Source organism: Geospiza fortis, unplaced genomic scaffold (genome assembly GCF_000277835.1).
Source record: "Geospiza fortis unplaced genomic scaffold, GeoFor_1.0 scaffold111, whole genome shotgun sequence".
NCBI lineage: Eukaryota > Metazoa > Chordata > Aves > Passeriformes > Thraupidae > Geospiza > Geospiza fortis.
The window spans coordinates 8,003,790-8,021,848 of NW_005054321.1; the positions used below are offsets into that span (position 1 = coordinate 8,003,790).

Consider the following 18,059-nt stretch of genomic DNA (forward strand, 5'->3'; position numbering starts at 1 on the left):
ATGATCTCAGCTGTCTCAGCCTCTCCTCGTGTGTTATGTCCTCCAATCCCATCGACATCTTAGTGAATTATTGCTAGAATTTCTCTATGTGGGGCCCATAAGTTTCCTACTGGTGGGTTCAGAACATGGAAACATAACTCCAGGTGTGGTCCTAAAACCTTTACTTTAAAACATGATTATTTTTCAATGTTGATCTGATACCAAATATTGGAAGTGTTTGTGCAATGAATCTTATTAAGAAATAGGTTTCAACAGTTTCCTATCAGATTTACTTTTATTTTACTAATTAGACAAAAATATCAGAATATTGACACATACTTCATTATCCCGATCCTTCTCCAGGAAGTGACGAGCAACGTGACTGGGTAAAATATTCCTTAGCATGTTCTCATTGTGCTCCCTCAGCTCCTTCATTTCATTGATTTCTTCTTTTGCTTGAACACGCCACAGAAAATCCAGCCTTGCTGTGTATTCAAGCTGTAGATTCAGAAAGAAAAAGAAGCAAAAATAAAACCTGACAAGAGAAGAGTAGAGATTGTGTTGCCATCCTGGCAGGCTGCTCCTGCCACGTAACCACCTTCAGTGCTGCTGAAGATCTCTGAAACAATTTGATTTTCTTGCCAGAAAAAGAGATTATTTCTTTGCCTTATGTACAGTGAGACTCAGAGTAATCTTGAGCAAAATAATGTTTGGCATGTTACTGCTATGGTCAGTGGATGTAAACTGCCACCAAATTATTTTCCCTTTAAGTATATCTTTATTATTTAGATAACAGAGTCTGACAGGAGATAAGGTGTTGGCAGGTATTGATATGAAATAAATATATTCCCCTTTCCATGTGTTTTCAATTTAAATGAGAAAATTAGCACAAGGCTAACTCTAAACTCTTGTCAAGGATGTCCTTCTCAAGAATGAACATTTAGCAAAATCTGTATAACAGCCCAAAGTGCTCCTAAAGAGAACATCCAAATCTGGGGCACAAAAATGATATACTGTTGGGACATGCAATTATTTGCAACTTTAATCTTATAAAAAATAATAGAAAATATGCTATTTGTCATCCCTCCAATACTCTGTGCCCGTACTGTGGGATCAGAGTCTACAATCACAGTTTATCCATGCAAAGTCTCACTGCCTGATACCCACACCTAAAAACTGAAGTGAAATTATTTCCAGTGTGGTGTGTGTGCAGAACAAAGCTGTGCACAGCAGAGCTTATACAGGCATACATATACATGCATTGTTGATATAGATATGTATAAATTCTTATTAATTTAAGTATGAATGGCAGCTGTCTCCTAGCTGAAGCAGGGAACATGTTGAAGCCTTGTGTCACTCGCCTGAGAGGCACACGTGTGTCAGCACATGGACAAGCCCAACACTGCCAGAGATTTTGCGTGCACCACACTGAAGCAGAGTTTTAAGCAGATTTCAAGGCAGCTGATGCTGTAGCTTGCACAAGGGGTGACTTATTAAGCTACAGCATTACTGAAAATGATGGAAATATATATATATACAGTTAGTAAACTGAAAGAGAACATTTATTTTTGAGGTCTGAGATGCTCCAACCAGAGATAATAACATCCAGCAAAGAAGACCCATCTATTTGCCGGTATTGCGCCAGCAAATAGATGAATTTTACAATTTTGAAAGACATCAGAAGGTGCTGGGATAGAGGAATTTTTTGAAATATAATTCATATACCAAACTAAAATAAAGGAGCAGCCTGCAGTGGGTGGGAATGACTAAGAGGGGGTTCAGGCATTGTTTGGTGACTCATCTTGGTCACAGTTTTAGTCAGCAGCAGTCATGAATGGAAAACTCTTCAGGAGAAAAAAAGCCAAGCACTTTGCAAAGGACCTTATTTGTTGGCTGTACTCTAGGGAGCTTTCCTTCCTAAAAGCTGAAAGTGACTGTGGCTTGATAGAAACTTCCAAAGCCTGTATGCAACTTGGCAGTGATTTACTTGCCCCCTGGGTGCTGTCGCCAGCTTTATAAACAAACTTTTTTCTACTGATATGTTGATCTTCTGTCTTGTGACCATTAATCCCCTGAAATAATGGCAACAAAAAAGGCTGTCAGGAAAGAGTATTTTAAACATATATTGCAACCTTTTTCAGTTTTCTTTGTTGTTAGAAGACAGAGCCCATACCAGATAACTGGCTTTTATCTCTACCAACTAACTGAGAAGAAAAAATTATCTGTAAGTTTTCCAGGAGTTCTAAAGGTATTTCAAAGATTGACTTCAAAGAGGAGCTGATGCTGGATTTTGGGTTCTTTGATGCTTCAAGATATTTAATGCTACTACAATAAGAGCTTGGCGAAAAAGTGTGGTAGTTTTTCAGAGTTGATTTTTTTATGCTGCTCTACAGGGAAATGTCACATCTCTAAGCTTAGCTCAGAATAGCAGCAGCTAATCTTTACATTTTAGATAACATCGTTCTGGTTATTTGTGATCACATTTAAACATGAAATATTTTTCTTTCATCATCAGTGGACTACCAAGATGGCATTGTCAGCTCAGAAAGAAAGGAGTGATATATATGAGATTTGAAAATAAAAAATATTAAGAAGATGTTTTGCTAAGTTCTTATATTTGCTAAAACGAAAAGACTTGTAGGGTCGAGTTTAAGGTTTGTTGTTTGATTTTCTGAAGAAATATTCATGGATTTAAATCCCAAAGTGTCCATGTTTTCCTGCCCTGATATGTACCTTCAAGAAACACCTCTAATTACAATAGCTGGTGAAGAAAAGGGAGATGTATTGCACAGAAAGCCTAACATTATGTCCTCTGTATGCTGCACAACCCAACCACATCTGACAATTGTCACATGCAATTAAATTAAATAAGATGGTACCACACACCTTTTTCTCAAATTTAATTTTAAACTTTGGGTTCTAAATATGGCATTAACTTTAAATCACAATGGATAAAAGAAAATAGTTGATTATTCAAAAATAGATCATCCATAAATATGATCTTACAAAAATAATCTTTTTCAGTAAATCCACCTAGAATAAGAAAAGTTTTAAGCTATTCTACTTCAGGTAACTTTTGCAGCTTGTGAGATGGGAAGACATGCTGGGGGACAGCTTTATTGAACTTAATGTACTCCCCAATTCATACTTCAGAAGAGTTTTTGTTTTTTGGTTTTTTTAATGTGGTTTGAATTGAACTTATATATATATTAAGTTGACAACTATACATAAATCTTTATGTTAACTCTATAATAAAAAAATAAATAATTCAATGAAATGTTCCTGGACTCTGCCTTTGGATGCTGTTAAATTGATAGACCGGCCTTATGAACACTTTGGGAGAACATGCAGAACTTAGCACATCTCAGGGACCATTTCCAAGGGCAGTTCTAGTCCAACCATCCTGTTTTATGGAACCAGAAAGGTTAATAAAATGGAAAATAACTTGTGCTCTGCCTACTGGCCTCTGGGCTGGAAAACACTCTTAAACACCCAGATCAGGCTTTTGTAGAAGACAGACATTTACACTCAGGATTGGTATCCTGAAGATCATTGCCCGGCTTCAGCCTAATTCTTATTTCACCTAAACTTGTCTAGTGTTGTTTTTCTCAGTACCTTGGCTGATTCCCAAGCCTGATATTTTTATCTTGACATATGTTAATAATCATTTGGAATACTATAAGGCTTATCCCAAATTTGAGTGGATCAGCTCTTATTTATTCCATATGATTCCTAAGTGGACTTTATGTCGTGATGAAGACAGGTCACAGTTCATTGATTTCCATCAAATATGAATCTGCACCTTGTGCAAAATGCATTTCATGCCTTGCTTCCCCTACTCACTCATTCCTCATTCCCCCAAAACGAAGATAAACAGTAGGAAAATTAATAGAATATTTAAGTGTTGGATTCTTTTTGCTCTTATGTGGAAGGAATGGAGGCTCTGACTTCTGGGACAGCTTAGAAAGTTATTGTAATAAAGTGCCTAATATTGTCTTATTCATCACAGCATCATTCCTCTCACTACCTCATTCCAGGAGGATTGAGAAATGCTGGAGTTTATCAGCCTAATGGTCTTGAGGGGAAAAGCTTTAGGCAAGTCAACCATGTCTAAAGGCAACTGTGCTTGGTGCTTTCTTTAGAGCAGTGTGCCCCTTCCTTTTTGTGATTAGAAACTGCCTCAACTCAGCATGTTTGACATCCAGAGCTTGAGAGCCAGAAACACTGTGGAGAAAACACCCTGCTTTAGCTGGTTTTTATTCAATGCATTTGTTATTTTAGATCTAAATTTGCCATAGTTCTCTCTCCCTGTGCATTGTGTACATATTCCTGAAATACCCAGTTTCTCAATTCCTCCTCAAGGATGTCAGTCCTAACACTCTGAGGCCCCTGAATCCCGTTTAAGGTCTAGGTCCATGAGAAAGAATTCTTGTAAGTGGTCCATGACACAGATGAGCAAGTACTGGTAATTAACCCAAATTTCCTAGAGTCTGTTGTTTTTTCTCTATAAACAGAATAAGCTATTTCACAGTAGTTTCATTATTTATTGGTTTTTATTTTCTTACTATATTTTGGGTTTATGCCTCCTCAGGTGCACTGGAGCTGTCAGGTGCCTCCAGAACTGCACATGTGTCTAAAATAATGCTGTCCTGTTTGTTCCTTCAAATAGAAAATGCTATGTGAGTATTGCTGAATAGAATATTGCTCATGTTCTTTAAGAATGCTAGACAGTGTCAGATATGGGCCTTCTTTAATCAGATTCTGTATATGGTTTATTAAATTGCAAAAGGTCATATGCTCAAGAGGGTAAAAAGGCAGGTGGTATTTTAAAAGTAGTTGTTGTCACATCTTGCAATTGCAAGGGACAAAGGGAAAGGTTGAAGAAAATGTTTGCATTACCTGTTGACCATGATAAAATACAGCTAAAAGGAACATTGCCATCAGTAGTAAAGATGCCTCCTTTGTACCCAGGAAGTCTGTGCTGGAAAAAAACAAACAAACAACAAAGTAAAATACAGTCATTTATTTGTCAGTGTTGTAATTGTTCAGAAGTTTCATTTCATAAGTGGTAATTTTTGTTGTTCATTAAAAAGAAATCCACCGTATTTGAAAATTTAATTTAGCAGTAATTAGTTCAAGAGAACAGGAGTGTAATTGGAGAGCTCCCTGTTTGGAGACGCATCTTAAGTAACTAAATTGTAGCCTACAGGAGGTATGCAGGAGGTGATGATCTTTCACTTTCAAATGTGATATGCAAGCTGTGTGTCAGTCAGTCCCCTCCTGGGAGCCTGGTGACAGCCCCTGTGGGGTGCAGGAGGTGACAGTGGGGGGAAAGGTTGAGGTGGAGCTGACAAAGGGAAACTTCCAGACTGTGGAAGTAAAAGCCCAATGAATAAAGCTAGAGATAAAGGATGAACTCCAAGGCAGGAGCTGAAATTAAACATATTGTGAGAAGGGTTTGGAGATGACAGGGATATAGCATGGATTAAAAGAGGACCAAAAAAATGGCAAACAGTAGCTAGGACTGGTTTTACTGAGCTAAAAAGAGGAGACCAGAGAAGCCTGTGACAAGGGAGGTAAAGGGAACCCTTGCAGACCACAGGGAAGATGAGCCAAGCAGGTACTGGCTGTATGAAATCTGCTGTATGAAATCACTGAGGTGCCGTGTATGGAGCACAAACAAAATTTAAAATAAAATTAAAGGGGTTAAAAGCAGTAACAGGGGGTTTCAACTATTGAGAGAAATTACAGTAGAAAGATGAATAAAAGCTGAAGAAAATATCTCTGTATGCCAGGTTTTTTTTTTTTTAAAAGCATATTTCCCAGGGAACAGACAAAAGAGGTTCAGGAAATGGTAGAGCCAAACTTATAGTAAAGCAAATGGGAGAAAAAAAATTGGAGTTTAATTGAACAGGAATACTTTTCAATTATTCTGTTGAAGGGAAATGAGAAAAGGAAGTTGTTGTGTGGTGATAAAACCTTGACATTTTGAAAAAAAAAAGAGTAAATGAGAAGAGGTTTTGGGACAATCTTAGTCTGCCTCGAGATCTAAGAACAAATACTGGATCTGTTTTCCATAGTAATTTTTAAAGAAGTATGGGATGCTATTTGTCGGAGGACTACTATGACAGAGAAATTAGAGAAGGAAAGAGCAGAACTTGAGACTAAACCAAAAGAAAACTTTCTAGTGAGAGAGATGCCTTTGTGGTCCTAATGAATTTACCGTGCTGGAAATGTGCTGCTGTGGGATGAGTCATCAACACAGAGCAAGAGCAGGCAGGAAGTATCCTTGTCATCTGCAAATATGCTGGAGTTCAAATGTTACCTATTTTGAAGTTGCCCAAAATACAACCTCCAAATGAGCACATTCCTAAAGGACCCCTTGTACACTGGCTAAAGGCAAGAGCCTTAAAGGTCTTAGTTATAAAAGTCCCCTGTTATTGCATATTGTGGTGTTGTAGCTATACCCACCATAGCTGGTTGAGTTTTGCAAGGAGCTGCAAACCCTTTTTTTCAAATTATTTATATAGCTAAAAACCAAATAATTTTCAGAGTCTTGAACTTCAGTCTTGAACTTCATTGTCCCTAATATCAGAGCTTAAGTTCCTATCCTTGTTCTGAGAGAGGAGCATCTCAACTGATTTCCCTGTTTTCCCTATGGCTGTTGGCTACTCAGGGAATATTCCTTCCTCTTTCTCATTCTTCTGTGATAACAGTCACTAGAGAGTTTTATTGACAGGGAATAGAGGCTACTCTGAATTCTTCAAGATTTCCACACAAAAGAAATGCCTGGTTAGTAACAATTATCATGATTTCTACTTCTAGGTACTTAGCCAAAGTATTGCTTACTGCCCTTTTTCAGGTTTGCTGGGGTCTGTTCTGGCTATATGATATGTCTGTACAATGATAACTAGCATTAGAAAAAGGAATTTCAGCCCAAATCTCTGGTACCTTGGTACTGTAGGAAGCAAGTAAGGAAAGCTGTGCATGCAGAGCCTTGCTATGTGTAGGGATGTGGCTTTTGGGAGGATTAATTGTACTGCAAATCCCCGCTTTTCTCTCACTCTGAGCATCTTCATCTGTACTTACAACCACAAGCAACAGCAATACTACCCTAGTCAAGTATCAAAGGCTGAATAAGTGTTTTTCTGAATGATTTAAATTGCTGCTGCTCTAGATTCAGTTATTGCAACACTAATTGCCTCTCTGATTCTGCAAATCATTGTGGATCTTCTTCAGTTCCTCTTCCTGGGAAGGAAACCCGGGAGGAGTAGAAGGAGGAGGAGAATGTCCTTCAAGCACTCTCCTACAAAACAGGATCATGCCTGTGTTCCTTATATCTTTCACAAGTGCACATTATTTGTTTGGATTTTATTCTAAAAAATCAGTTGTTCAATCCTGTTTTCTTAAATGGAGGGGAATTTTTCAATTGGTATCTCTGGGGCTTTCAAGAATAGAAATGACCAAGGTATGTGCATTGCAATGCATATTTTTAGTCAGCACTGATAGACTATAGGAGATGTAAAAGACAAGTCCTGATCAATATTTAAATGCCCTCATGAAATGAACATTTTAATAAAAAGGCTGGAGAAAAAAACAGGTTATGAATCATTTTGAATTAGTCATTGCCTGTTGCAACCACCACTCCACATTTAACTATGGTGCTATCCAATACACTCATACTCTGGCAAGACTTGAACCATCACCTTAAGAAAAAGCAGTTCCTGAAGGGGGCTGTGAACACTTACTCTCCATTGTGGTGAAAGTTGTCATATTGCAGAAAAAGGGAAGCATAAATGGTCTCAGTCAGCAGAGAGTAGATGGCAATCATGATGAGAAGCACTGCCAGCTTCAGGACAGAGTTGAGACGAAGAAAGACTGCGCAAGTCACCATTGCCAGCACACCAGTGAAGACAAAATACTGGACAGAAAACAGCATTGGTTAATTCTGGTGATCACAGATAAGCATCTATGAAAACAAGAGAGTAACCAGAAGTATGGAAAGATTATTTTGAATTTCAGTGCTCAGCTAAGTCCTTTTAGGGCCCAGGCACTTTGAAAATAAGTGTTTTGTTAAAATAGAAGTGAAATTACAAATTCCATATTTTTCATGGTACCTCCATGTCAGCAGAGATCATTTTCTGTGCCTTTATAGCATTTTCATTGCATTATAAGTGAAATATCATCCTCTATAATTAAAAGAGGAAAGGGAGAGATGCTGCATGCAGTAGTTTGCTACTGAAATGTCTACTAGGAGAAAACGATTTATATTCCTTTGGAGTCTAAATTTCCACAAGACCCACAAAATGCTCAGGATGGAAGAATCATATTTCTACTTTAATTCTCCCATGCTGTTGGAGAGAGGATAAAGCCACAGTTTTGGACTTTTTTTTCCTTTCTTTTTTTAATTTTTATCTTATAGGTCTAGCTTGGTTACATTACTGTCCTAAAATGTGATGCCTGGAAGTTTTTTTCATATCTTATTTTCTAATGTTTTCATTTTTCTCAATGATTAGTCATCTGCCAAATGCAATCCATGCAGCCGATACTGGATAGAGAGACAATCATGGCCATGAGCTGTTCAGACTTAAAATAGCAACATCAACACCCACAGTCCAAATGTAGTTTAAATTAACTCCAATCACACAGCTTTAGGAGCGATTGTATTCATTTTTCTGGGTACAGCTTTTCTCTAGTACAGTTTCTCTGTAGGAAAGTCTGCATCCCTGCTGTTTAGAGCTTACTCCTGGCAGTATCATGACACTGCCATATGACTTTCCAAGCAACATACTTCTCTTATCTACACATGACCAACACATTGATTTTGTTGCCTGCTTGCTCATCTTAGAGAGGGTTTTTTTTTTCTCCAAAACCAATCTTAAAATAACCATAGCAGTCTAATTACTCTCTTTGTCATGTAAGAAGTTTTGCTCTCCATTACATTCACGTGAATTAGGTAATGTGTTTTATTGCACTAGGTTCATTAAATCATTGCTGGGTGTGTTCCCAGCATAAAGGTTTTGTATAACGTTCAAAGGTTAAATTGTATTTGTAAGGCTCCATTAGATCTTAAGGTTAATTCCTTCTGTAACATTCCTCTGCTTTTTCTATCAACACATGGAAATGTTCCCTTCGTCACAGTGTTGAGCCCCTGACTCCACCGCAAGGTGGTGGTTGCCATATGACCTTTGTGGATCCACACCTCAGATTCAAAAGTACCCTCAGAAATACCTCAGGACAGGAACAGATGTCTGTAAAAGAGGCAGAGGAATTGAAGGTCTGGTTCTTCAGGGCTATTGGTTTGTCAAAATCACACCAGAGCTGTGAAGAAATAAAAAAAATCAGGGCTATATTGTGCACTGGTGACTAATTGCTTGTCTGGCTGTCTGGATTTAGGTCTGGGACAGGGTGACCTGCTGCTCTCCATGCCAGCTCCCCACCTGGCACCAAGGGCTGGATAAATGGACAGTAAGAAGACATGCAGTGGAGATGAAATGGAAAAGGGGGAGCTATTTGTGCTGCAGATATTCAGCATCTGATCAGCCTCCCTATGCTCTCTTTCCAGAGTGGAAAGATGAGCTCCTCTGGGACTTCCAGAGGACTCAGGTTGGACTCTTCAGAATGACCTCTCAATGTGCTTAGATTTTGCTATAAACTACAGAGAAGATTATTTAATTGGGAGCAAAAATCAGATTGAATGTGAGTCCTTTCTGCAAGCTGTTTTCATCTGCTATGGATAGCGTTATCCTTTTGGACACAGGACACCCAGCCTTCTTTTTCATGGTATCACACAGACCTGGCTGTGCCAAAACATGATGTGGTCCCAGAGCAGCAACTGTGATGCTTAGAATGGAAAGGAATAAAAATTCACTCATGAAACTATGGTTATGATAATGTAATATTGCTTTTTGTTGTTATGGCCTGCATTGATTTTAATGGTATTTCCAACTGAGAGCATTAGATACAAAGAAACCAGCATTGTAGAGTTGGAATACATTATGGTCATAAAATAAAGGAAAAAAATAATTAATTGCTTCATGTTTTGACACTTAAAGCAGATGGAGTCTCCTGTCATATATATTTATTTACTCTGGATGATGATAATAGGTCATGTCATCAACCTGGTGTGTACAAGCTAGTTGGAGATCTTTTTACCCAATAGTTAAAGAATTCATTTAATGAGGCCCAATTTCTTATCATGAAATTCCAATTAATTTTGAACTTGGCACTCTTCTGTTTGTTCTTTTAGCCATTCAGCCATCTCTGCAGTGCAGTATTGCAGTATTACCTGGCTGGCTGTGCACTCTTCCGTGACACCAGACAATCAATGGTACTTTCTGAAAATTTATGAGGTATAGTACACCTCTCTGCAAGGCAGAATGTCCCAATGTCCCCAGGTGTTTTTTAAGAGACTTTCAGGATCAGAAATTTAATTTTATAACAATAAGAATGCACATAAGACTCACAAGACTCATTTTCCCCCCTGGTGAAACCAAAGCTTGATGGCTCAGAAAACATCTGAGTCTTAGACCCCTCCAGTTGGCTGCATTTGAGCTCAGTGAACACATAAAGCTGCAAGGCTGAGATGCATTACCTGTTCTTAAATGCATGCAGGTCCCTCCTGAACAAACTATTATTATGGAAGAACTTTGACATATGAAATAATGAGAGTATATTAATATTGTCATTTCCTATAGAGATCAGGACTCAGTGACTCAAGTCATTGTCCAGCTAGATATATGACAATACATATGACTGTTTCTGCTTTATAGAAAAACACTAGTGTGACAGTAAAATGTAATTTTCTTTTGACTGTCTTTGGATTAGCCAACCCAGAAAATTGCAGCAGACAAATCTTAAAAAATAATGCACAAGAAATCAGGGGAAGTAACAAATTGGACATAGATAGTGTGTTTTAGAATTTTTTTTTAAAGATCAAGACTAATTGTACCAAAATCTTTCCTGTAAGGTATTTGTTATACATGATTTCAAAGCATCTAAATTCTAAAACACTGCTCAGTGATTTGTATTGTAATGCACCACTGTCCTTTTCTTCAGGAAGTTTTCAGCCCAATTGAATTTCCTGACATTTACTGTATTTATATTTTTTCAGTAATGATAGAAATGCATTTTTCTTTCTTTGATTTACTCTCCTATCAGTGATACTTTTAATCTATCTGTGAGATATTTACCACATTCTTGGCTCAGACCTGCCCGGTTGTCTGACACTGTAATCTGCCTAAATTATGCAAAGCTCTCTCGTGTTGCTGAATGCATCAGGATAATCAGGGCTCTACTGGAATTTTTAAAATTATTATTTTAACAATTGTTTTATTTTTCTTAGTAATCTAAATAATAGTAGAAGTGTAAGATGAGCTAAGAATTTATGAGAGGAAGGATTTAATATCCATAAGTATTTTTTTGGATTGACAGTCTCTAAGAAAGTATTCAGCATGTCAGAAAATTACAAATGGTCCTCAAAGAGTGGGTATGTTGGACAAAATGTTTTAAAAATAGATGACACTCATGAGGGAGAAATAATTAGATATTTCAGAAATACATAGATCAAGCAATAGATTGAATTTCCTGAAGCTGTGATGCTTTGCCTTTTTTTATGTTATCTAAATCACAGACAGCTTATAGATGCAGTTAGCAAGTCCTGTAGCAAGCTTCATAAGTCATAAATCATCTTTTACTGTATAATATTCCTTGGTTCCCTATAAGCTTACAATATTGATGATGGCTCCAAGAAAATTAATCAGAATGGATGCAAAGATAATGACATTCCTTGCCAAGTAGGTCTCATTAATCCAGCAGCAAGTTTTCCGGAGCATTAAGGGTAAACATTTGTAATCCTCTGCCGTAGTGATCAGCACGAGAGCGGAGTGCAGCATAATCAGGATAGAAAACTGAATGACCATTGGGATCACTCTGAGGAAAAAAAAAAATTAAAAAAAAAAGAGAATCCAGCATTAAATCTCAGCACAATCAGTCAATAAATCAAGGGAAAAGCTGCACTACATGCCCATGTAGAACTAGTTAAGGGAGTCAGGAGGGCTGATCACCTGTGTGGCTTTGGATACAATTCATCTCGCTGCATAGTAGCCTCTTAGGTTTATGCAGATAGAAGCCAACTTGAGATTCACATGACTCATTCTCCAGTGGCTATACTTTGATCCTGGGTTATGGACACTGACAGAGGGTCATGCAAAATTAATTCCTTCAGTTTCCCACAGTACAGCCGTATTCTGCAACAGCTTTCTTGCTTTGCAAAGCCAAGTGGCTGTGATCTGATTTGGAGCTGATAGTTTCTAACTATACCTCAGATATATATAGACAGTCTATATTTGCTGGTGTAGCCTACCAGTTCTGCTAACCTAACCTAGCCTGATCCAGCTCTGAACAAAACCAAATTCAGCCCTTCAGAAAGATTAGGATAAAGCCTCAAGAGGTCCAGCCTGAGGACACTAAACATTAGTACTTAATTTGGACTGGCAAACTCTACATGTAAAACCCATGTATTTGAATTAATACTATAATAGGAGCAGACGATAATAGAATACTATAAAGGGAGCATCTACACACCTAAGTCTGGGATATAAACCCAAAATTGCAGAGTAACCTGCTTATGTGCTTGAGAAAATGAAACCTTGTGTTTGTTCACACTAAAATTGTAGGCAACAAATTTTTTTCCACTGTAGTTGTTCAATTGAAGATTGATGTGCTTGGCTCTTGCCTAAGCCTGCTTGATTTAAAAACAAAACTGAAGGTGGCATAGTATGACCTTTGAGGAGAACAATCCAGTACCTGTGCTGAGATTTTGATGAGAGCATGCTGATAAGATCAAGTACAATAAAATACATTGACAAGCTTAGAGGAATCCAAACAAAAAAATTGCAATAATTTTCTGTCCATGAACTTCTCCCAGAACTAGGACACCAGGCTTGGATCACCCCTTCATCCAAGAAGAGGTTCAAGACCAACAGATTTCTTTTCAGGGATTCTCTTACTGCCAATCAAGTGAAGTTTAAAAAGAGCTTTTGCCTTCCCTCTGTCTTATGTACAAATCAACTGATTTGAGCCAAAAGGAAAACTTATGTAAAACAGAAGATGCAAGTTTTTAAATTAATAACAATTTGAAATATGCTTTTTTTTCCTTCACAAGAATAACCCAGTCAAAAATGGACAGAAATAAGAGTATTTCAGCAGTCTACTCTAGTAAAACCTATTGTCCATGCGAGCATATACACAGTTCATTGCAGGAAATTGATGAAACTCCCAGGCCTCTGAGAAGGAGAAGATGAATCACTGCAAAGTTGGCAATGTAATATAATGGTTTCATAAAGGGCAATTATGGTAAAAATATGACATTAATTTATCTCACTTAGATTAATTTCCACAACTCCATATTTCAAAGAATGAAAACTATTGTTAAGATTTTTGAATTCATGTGCATCTGCCCTGTCAGGGAAAAATGCATGAATGGATCAAATATTTATCCTTAGGGAGACAGATATAAACAGAGAAAATTTTGAAACTTTCATACCTATTAAATGTGAGATATGATTCCCTTCTTTAACACACAGAGTAAGGTAAACTCTCTGGGAAACTCCCCAGAGAACCTTAGTAATATATGTTTTATGACAATTTAAATAGCATTTTCACCAAATTTTCAGAAACAAAAAACTCAGCTGAAAAAATATCCACACATCTACTTAAGGAAATACACAATTTCATCCTTGTTCAACAGAAATCTGAAGCATTTACTGAAAAACTCTTATATGTGTTTTTAGGAAATGGGTAAGTTACCATGAGGACTGAATTCTAGTTTGTTAGTGGTTAGTGGTTTCATGGAAACCATTTCCATGGTTTTCCACCCGAGTGTTTGACTTCTCTGATATTTACCAGAGGCATAACAAATGAATATTCAGTTATTTCAAGGATTCTCTGAATCCAAATCCTGTCTAACTTTGTGATAGTTTGTTCAATTGCTCCTGCCTTGAACTGCTTTTAGAACTGGAACTTAGGAAATTTGAACTTCCAGATTATTTTCTCATCCAATATGTTTAAGCATATTGAAGTCTTCTCACTCAAAACCCCTATCCTGTTATTTTAGGGTTGCTCATCTGTTGACAGGCATGCTTTTTAAAAAATTGAAACACACTTTTTGAAGCAGATTATCAGAACATTAAAAAAATGAGACCAAAATTTGTCTCCTTAAGCATTGACAGTGATTTTCAGCTCCTGACAGAACATAGGAAACGCCAATAAACACCCATGTGTCTCCAAAGCTTCTCTCACAAAAGGGGTAGTGGTAAATACCCTTTCCCTAAATATCTTCCCAGTTCTAGCTAGCAACTTTGCAGGGCATTCTTGAAGACAAGGTCACAATTTTTTTAAAAAACTCTGCTGATCTTTTCTTGTAGGAATTTATTTAACCTTAATTTTAACCTATTTGTATTTGCAGCCTCTTTAACATTCAGTGACAAAAAGGTCCTCAGGGAAAAACACAAGACTACTGGCAAGATGAGAAACTAGGAGGTGAGAGAGCTGCAGGCAATGTGTTTGTGTGACTCCTTCCCCCTCACTCCAATGGCACCAGACACCCTCAGAGGAGTTAACAGAGATGAATCTGTGCAGGTAGAAAAAATGTTGGTTTTTTGTCTTTTTTTTTTTTTTTAATCTGGTATGCCAGTGATTGATATAGCAGCAGAAATCTTTTTGGAAAACAGATTCTGTTAATAAGATCCATAAATCTTCTTGTATATACTGAAGAAAAAAAAATAACAAACAAAAAAACCCATCTACCAGAAGTAAAGGACTTGAAATGTGTACTGGAAGAAGAGCTTTTAAAAAGCAAGCAAACTTACTGGGAGCAATATAGCACACAAGGAACAACAGAAGGTCACATGCTACTCCAGGTACTTTGTCAGCTGAGAATTACAAAACATATGAGACAACACTGCTACAGAATGTATTTGCCTGCCTGCACCTAACCCCCTCTTTGGTGTTCTCGGTCATCAACCTGGTAATTCACATCTTCCAGAAATGATCCAAGAAATCTTGCTGCACTACTGTAACACAATAAATGTCTTATTTGTTGTACAAATAATGTATTTTCAAAGTTACTCTGCTGTCAGCCATAAGTTAAGGTTCATCTGAGTGCTAGAAACTATATAAGAAATATGTTATTCTGGGAATTCTCTTTTAACTCTTGCTCTGTCAAAGACCAAATGGGACCAGAGGGTTGTTACAGTGGCAGTCCTGTTCTAGAAAACTGACCTCAGCCCTTGCATATACTCTTGTGACCTCATTATTAAACTGTAGACAAAAATGCCAAATAATATGTTTGAGTCTGTGAAATGTGGACACCAAGGTCTCATCTATGTCAGATTTTCATCACCTTGATAGGAATATCTTCCTTGGTCAGCCCCAGAGGAGAGCAAAGTGAAAACAGATCTACCAGATCACCTCCATGCTTATTAATGGCCTGAGACTGCTTTTCCCAGCTGGCCAAATCACATTGTCAGCAGCAAAGCAAGCAGCACAATTCTCTTACAAAGCATTTATTAACAAAACTGAGAGAGTCACTGATACCCAAGGTGATTATCAATCACTTAGCAAAGAGGCATAGCTATTGTTCTGGATCATGTTTCACCAGGACACACTGGAGCAAATTTTTGTAACTCAAAATTTCCACTTAACTTGGTGGTAGTTCTACTTGAAAATATAACAATATAACATCAGCACATGCTGCTGTCTTACTCAAAAACATGTAGCTGTAGATATTGTAAAAAAGTGGTTAGTATTGCAAAAAAGGTGAACAAATATTTCCAAACACTTCTGGGGAATGAGCAGATTTTATTGGTTCATTGCATACCAATCCTAAAAATGTTATTCCACTGTGTCTCTAAAAGTGCCTTCAGATATATAGAGATAATTTCTATATTTACCTGGAAGAAGGGAGCAAGCTTTGGATAGCAGTGATAAATACAAGAACAATGAATGCACACACCAAGTTTGATTTGAATACTTCATCCCGCATTTGAGAATACTAGAATAAAAAAAAAGAAAACACACACAGAAAAGTAAATTATCACATGAAGTAGTTTCATTAAGCTTGATGTATATAGGAGACATGGGGAAAATTAGCACAATGCACCAATAAATCAATAAACCTGAATTTTGTTTGAAAATAAAACCCATTGAATAAATTGCTAATAATCTGGTAAAATATTTTAATCAAGAGAGCAAAGATCTGTAATTTGCAATACAAAATTGTTCTGCTTTGTTCAAAATTATTTGCTTTAAAAATCCTGAGGTAGATACCAGGAGCTTGTGCTGCTGTGTAGAATACTAAACATTTAATTGCTTAATAAAATACTTAATAACCAGAGAAACCATGAATCTCCTCACATGAAGACAAGCACTGGAGTCATCTGTGACTCTGCATGCATGATGGCACAAAGGTATCTCCATGATGGCCAAATTGGGGCCGCTGTGCTATTTTTTCTATTATGCAGTTAGAACTTTCTGGGACTATTTGGGATGCTGGGATGCTGAAACTCTATCCTAACAAAGTCAGAGGGTGTGGAAACTTGGCAATATGGGCGTTCTCTAATTGTAAAAGACTATTTGAGGTGCATTGTTATAAAAATTTATAGAAAAAATATTGTTCTCCAGCATATCAAACAACTGAGAATACTATCAGGTTCCTTTTTTAATGGAAATTACCAAGTGGAGTAACAGATAGACCAATAGACCATCAATAGACCACAGTAGGTCAGTTAAAGGGGAAATATTAACCAAGTCCTCAGCTGTTATTTATCATTGCTAATTCAATTAAACTGCAGCTGCTTACAGCAGATGAAGATTAGTCCATAGAAATATGTTTTGTAATTCTTTATATCCTTCATGGATGCCACCAAAGTTTCTTTGTGTTATAAGAAATCCTGCAAAGGCTTGCCCCAGTCATTTTTCTTCCTCTGAACAATAACTTCATTTTGTGCAAGCCTTTTGCTGTTTTAAAGGGGCTGAAAAAAAGGTTATAAGAGTCAAAGCAATATCAGGTACCAGAGTCTCTCTTCAGATATTTGGAAATAGAGAAAACTGCTGTTATTAATGCCTAGAAAGCATTATAACATAAAAAAAAATTAAGAGACATTAAGTCAAGAACATACACTGAGAGAGTCCAGCTTTGAACTGGATTCCATAGCTAATTTGCTCTTGAAGGGAGATCCTAGCTTAGACTTAGACTTAAACTTTCCCCACATGGATCTTTGGTTGGGTCGTCATCTCAGCATAAACATCTGATCAAAACAGTCTCAAGCTCCCAGATGGAAAAGAGGTTTCAATTCCCTGCTCCCATTTGTCATGAATAAGAGAGGGGGGACATTTGTTGGTGTCCCTCATTCTGACTCCTCCTCTCCTGTGATTCCACCTTGTGTCTGCTGTTGGCAGTATCACTTTGGCAAGATTTTTGGCCACAGGTAATTCCACTTCATTTTGCTGCTGGAACCCCAGAGGCACTGACCCTGATTTCACATGCAAGGAAACAGAACTGCATCAGTCTGCATAAATAATGGACCAGGGCTTTTTTTTCAAATAGGGAAAAAGAAAGGTATGTTCCTTAAAATATAACATGAAATCCCAACTGTTCCATAGGGAAATTAAGGCAAACTAGATGAATGAAGCACAAACATAGAATGGCCTGCTGTGTTGAGCATTATGTCAAAAGGATGGATGCTGTGTTCTAATCAGTAACAACATTGTGATGAGGAATTGTTGGCATCCCTAGGCAGCACTGACATAAATGATAAATGTAGCAGCTCTGTAGCAGTCTACCCCTTAATGACTTGGAGAAATAATTGAAGGATTCACTAAGCCTCAAGGCCCTTCAAAAATCACAGGGAGGCATGTAGCCAACCAGAACTGTGTAGAGTGGTAGGAAGAATTGTGATGTGACCTTGTCTGCAGTGAAAACCTTCCCTGCACACCCCACAGAGCCGCCTGTGCTGGTGTGACTTGGCCATGGGCCAATGAAGGCTCCCATGGGGCTTGGGCCATTTACCTGCATGGCT

General features: G+C 37.6%; 1 protein-coding gene across 1 annotated transcript in view; it reads right to left on the reverse strand.

Annotated features, from left to right (window-relative positions):
• Nucleotides 1–18,059, reverse strand: part of ADCY8 (adenylate cyclase 8) — a 116,363-nt gene that overhangs the window by 13,457 nt on the left and 84,847 nt on the right. The window contains 6 exon segments of the mRNA XM_031056735.1: nt 319–477; nt 4,879–4,960; nt 7,728–7,900; nt 9,211–9,300; nt 11,709–11,910; nt 15,933–16,033. Of these exon segments, the coding sequence (XP_030912595.1) occupies nt 319–477; nt 4,879–4,960; nt 7,728–7,900; nt 9,211–9,300; nt 11,709–11,910; nt 15,933–16,033 (807 nt within the window).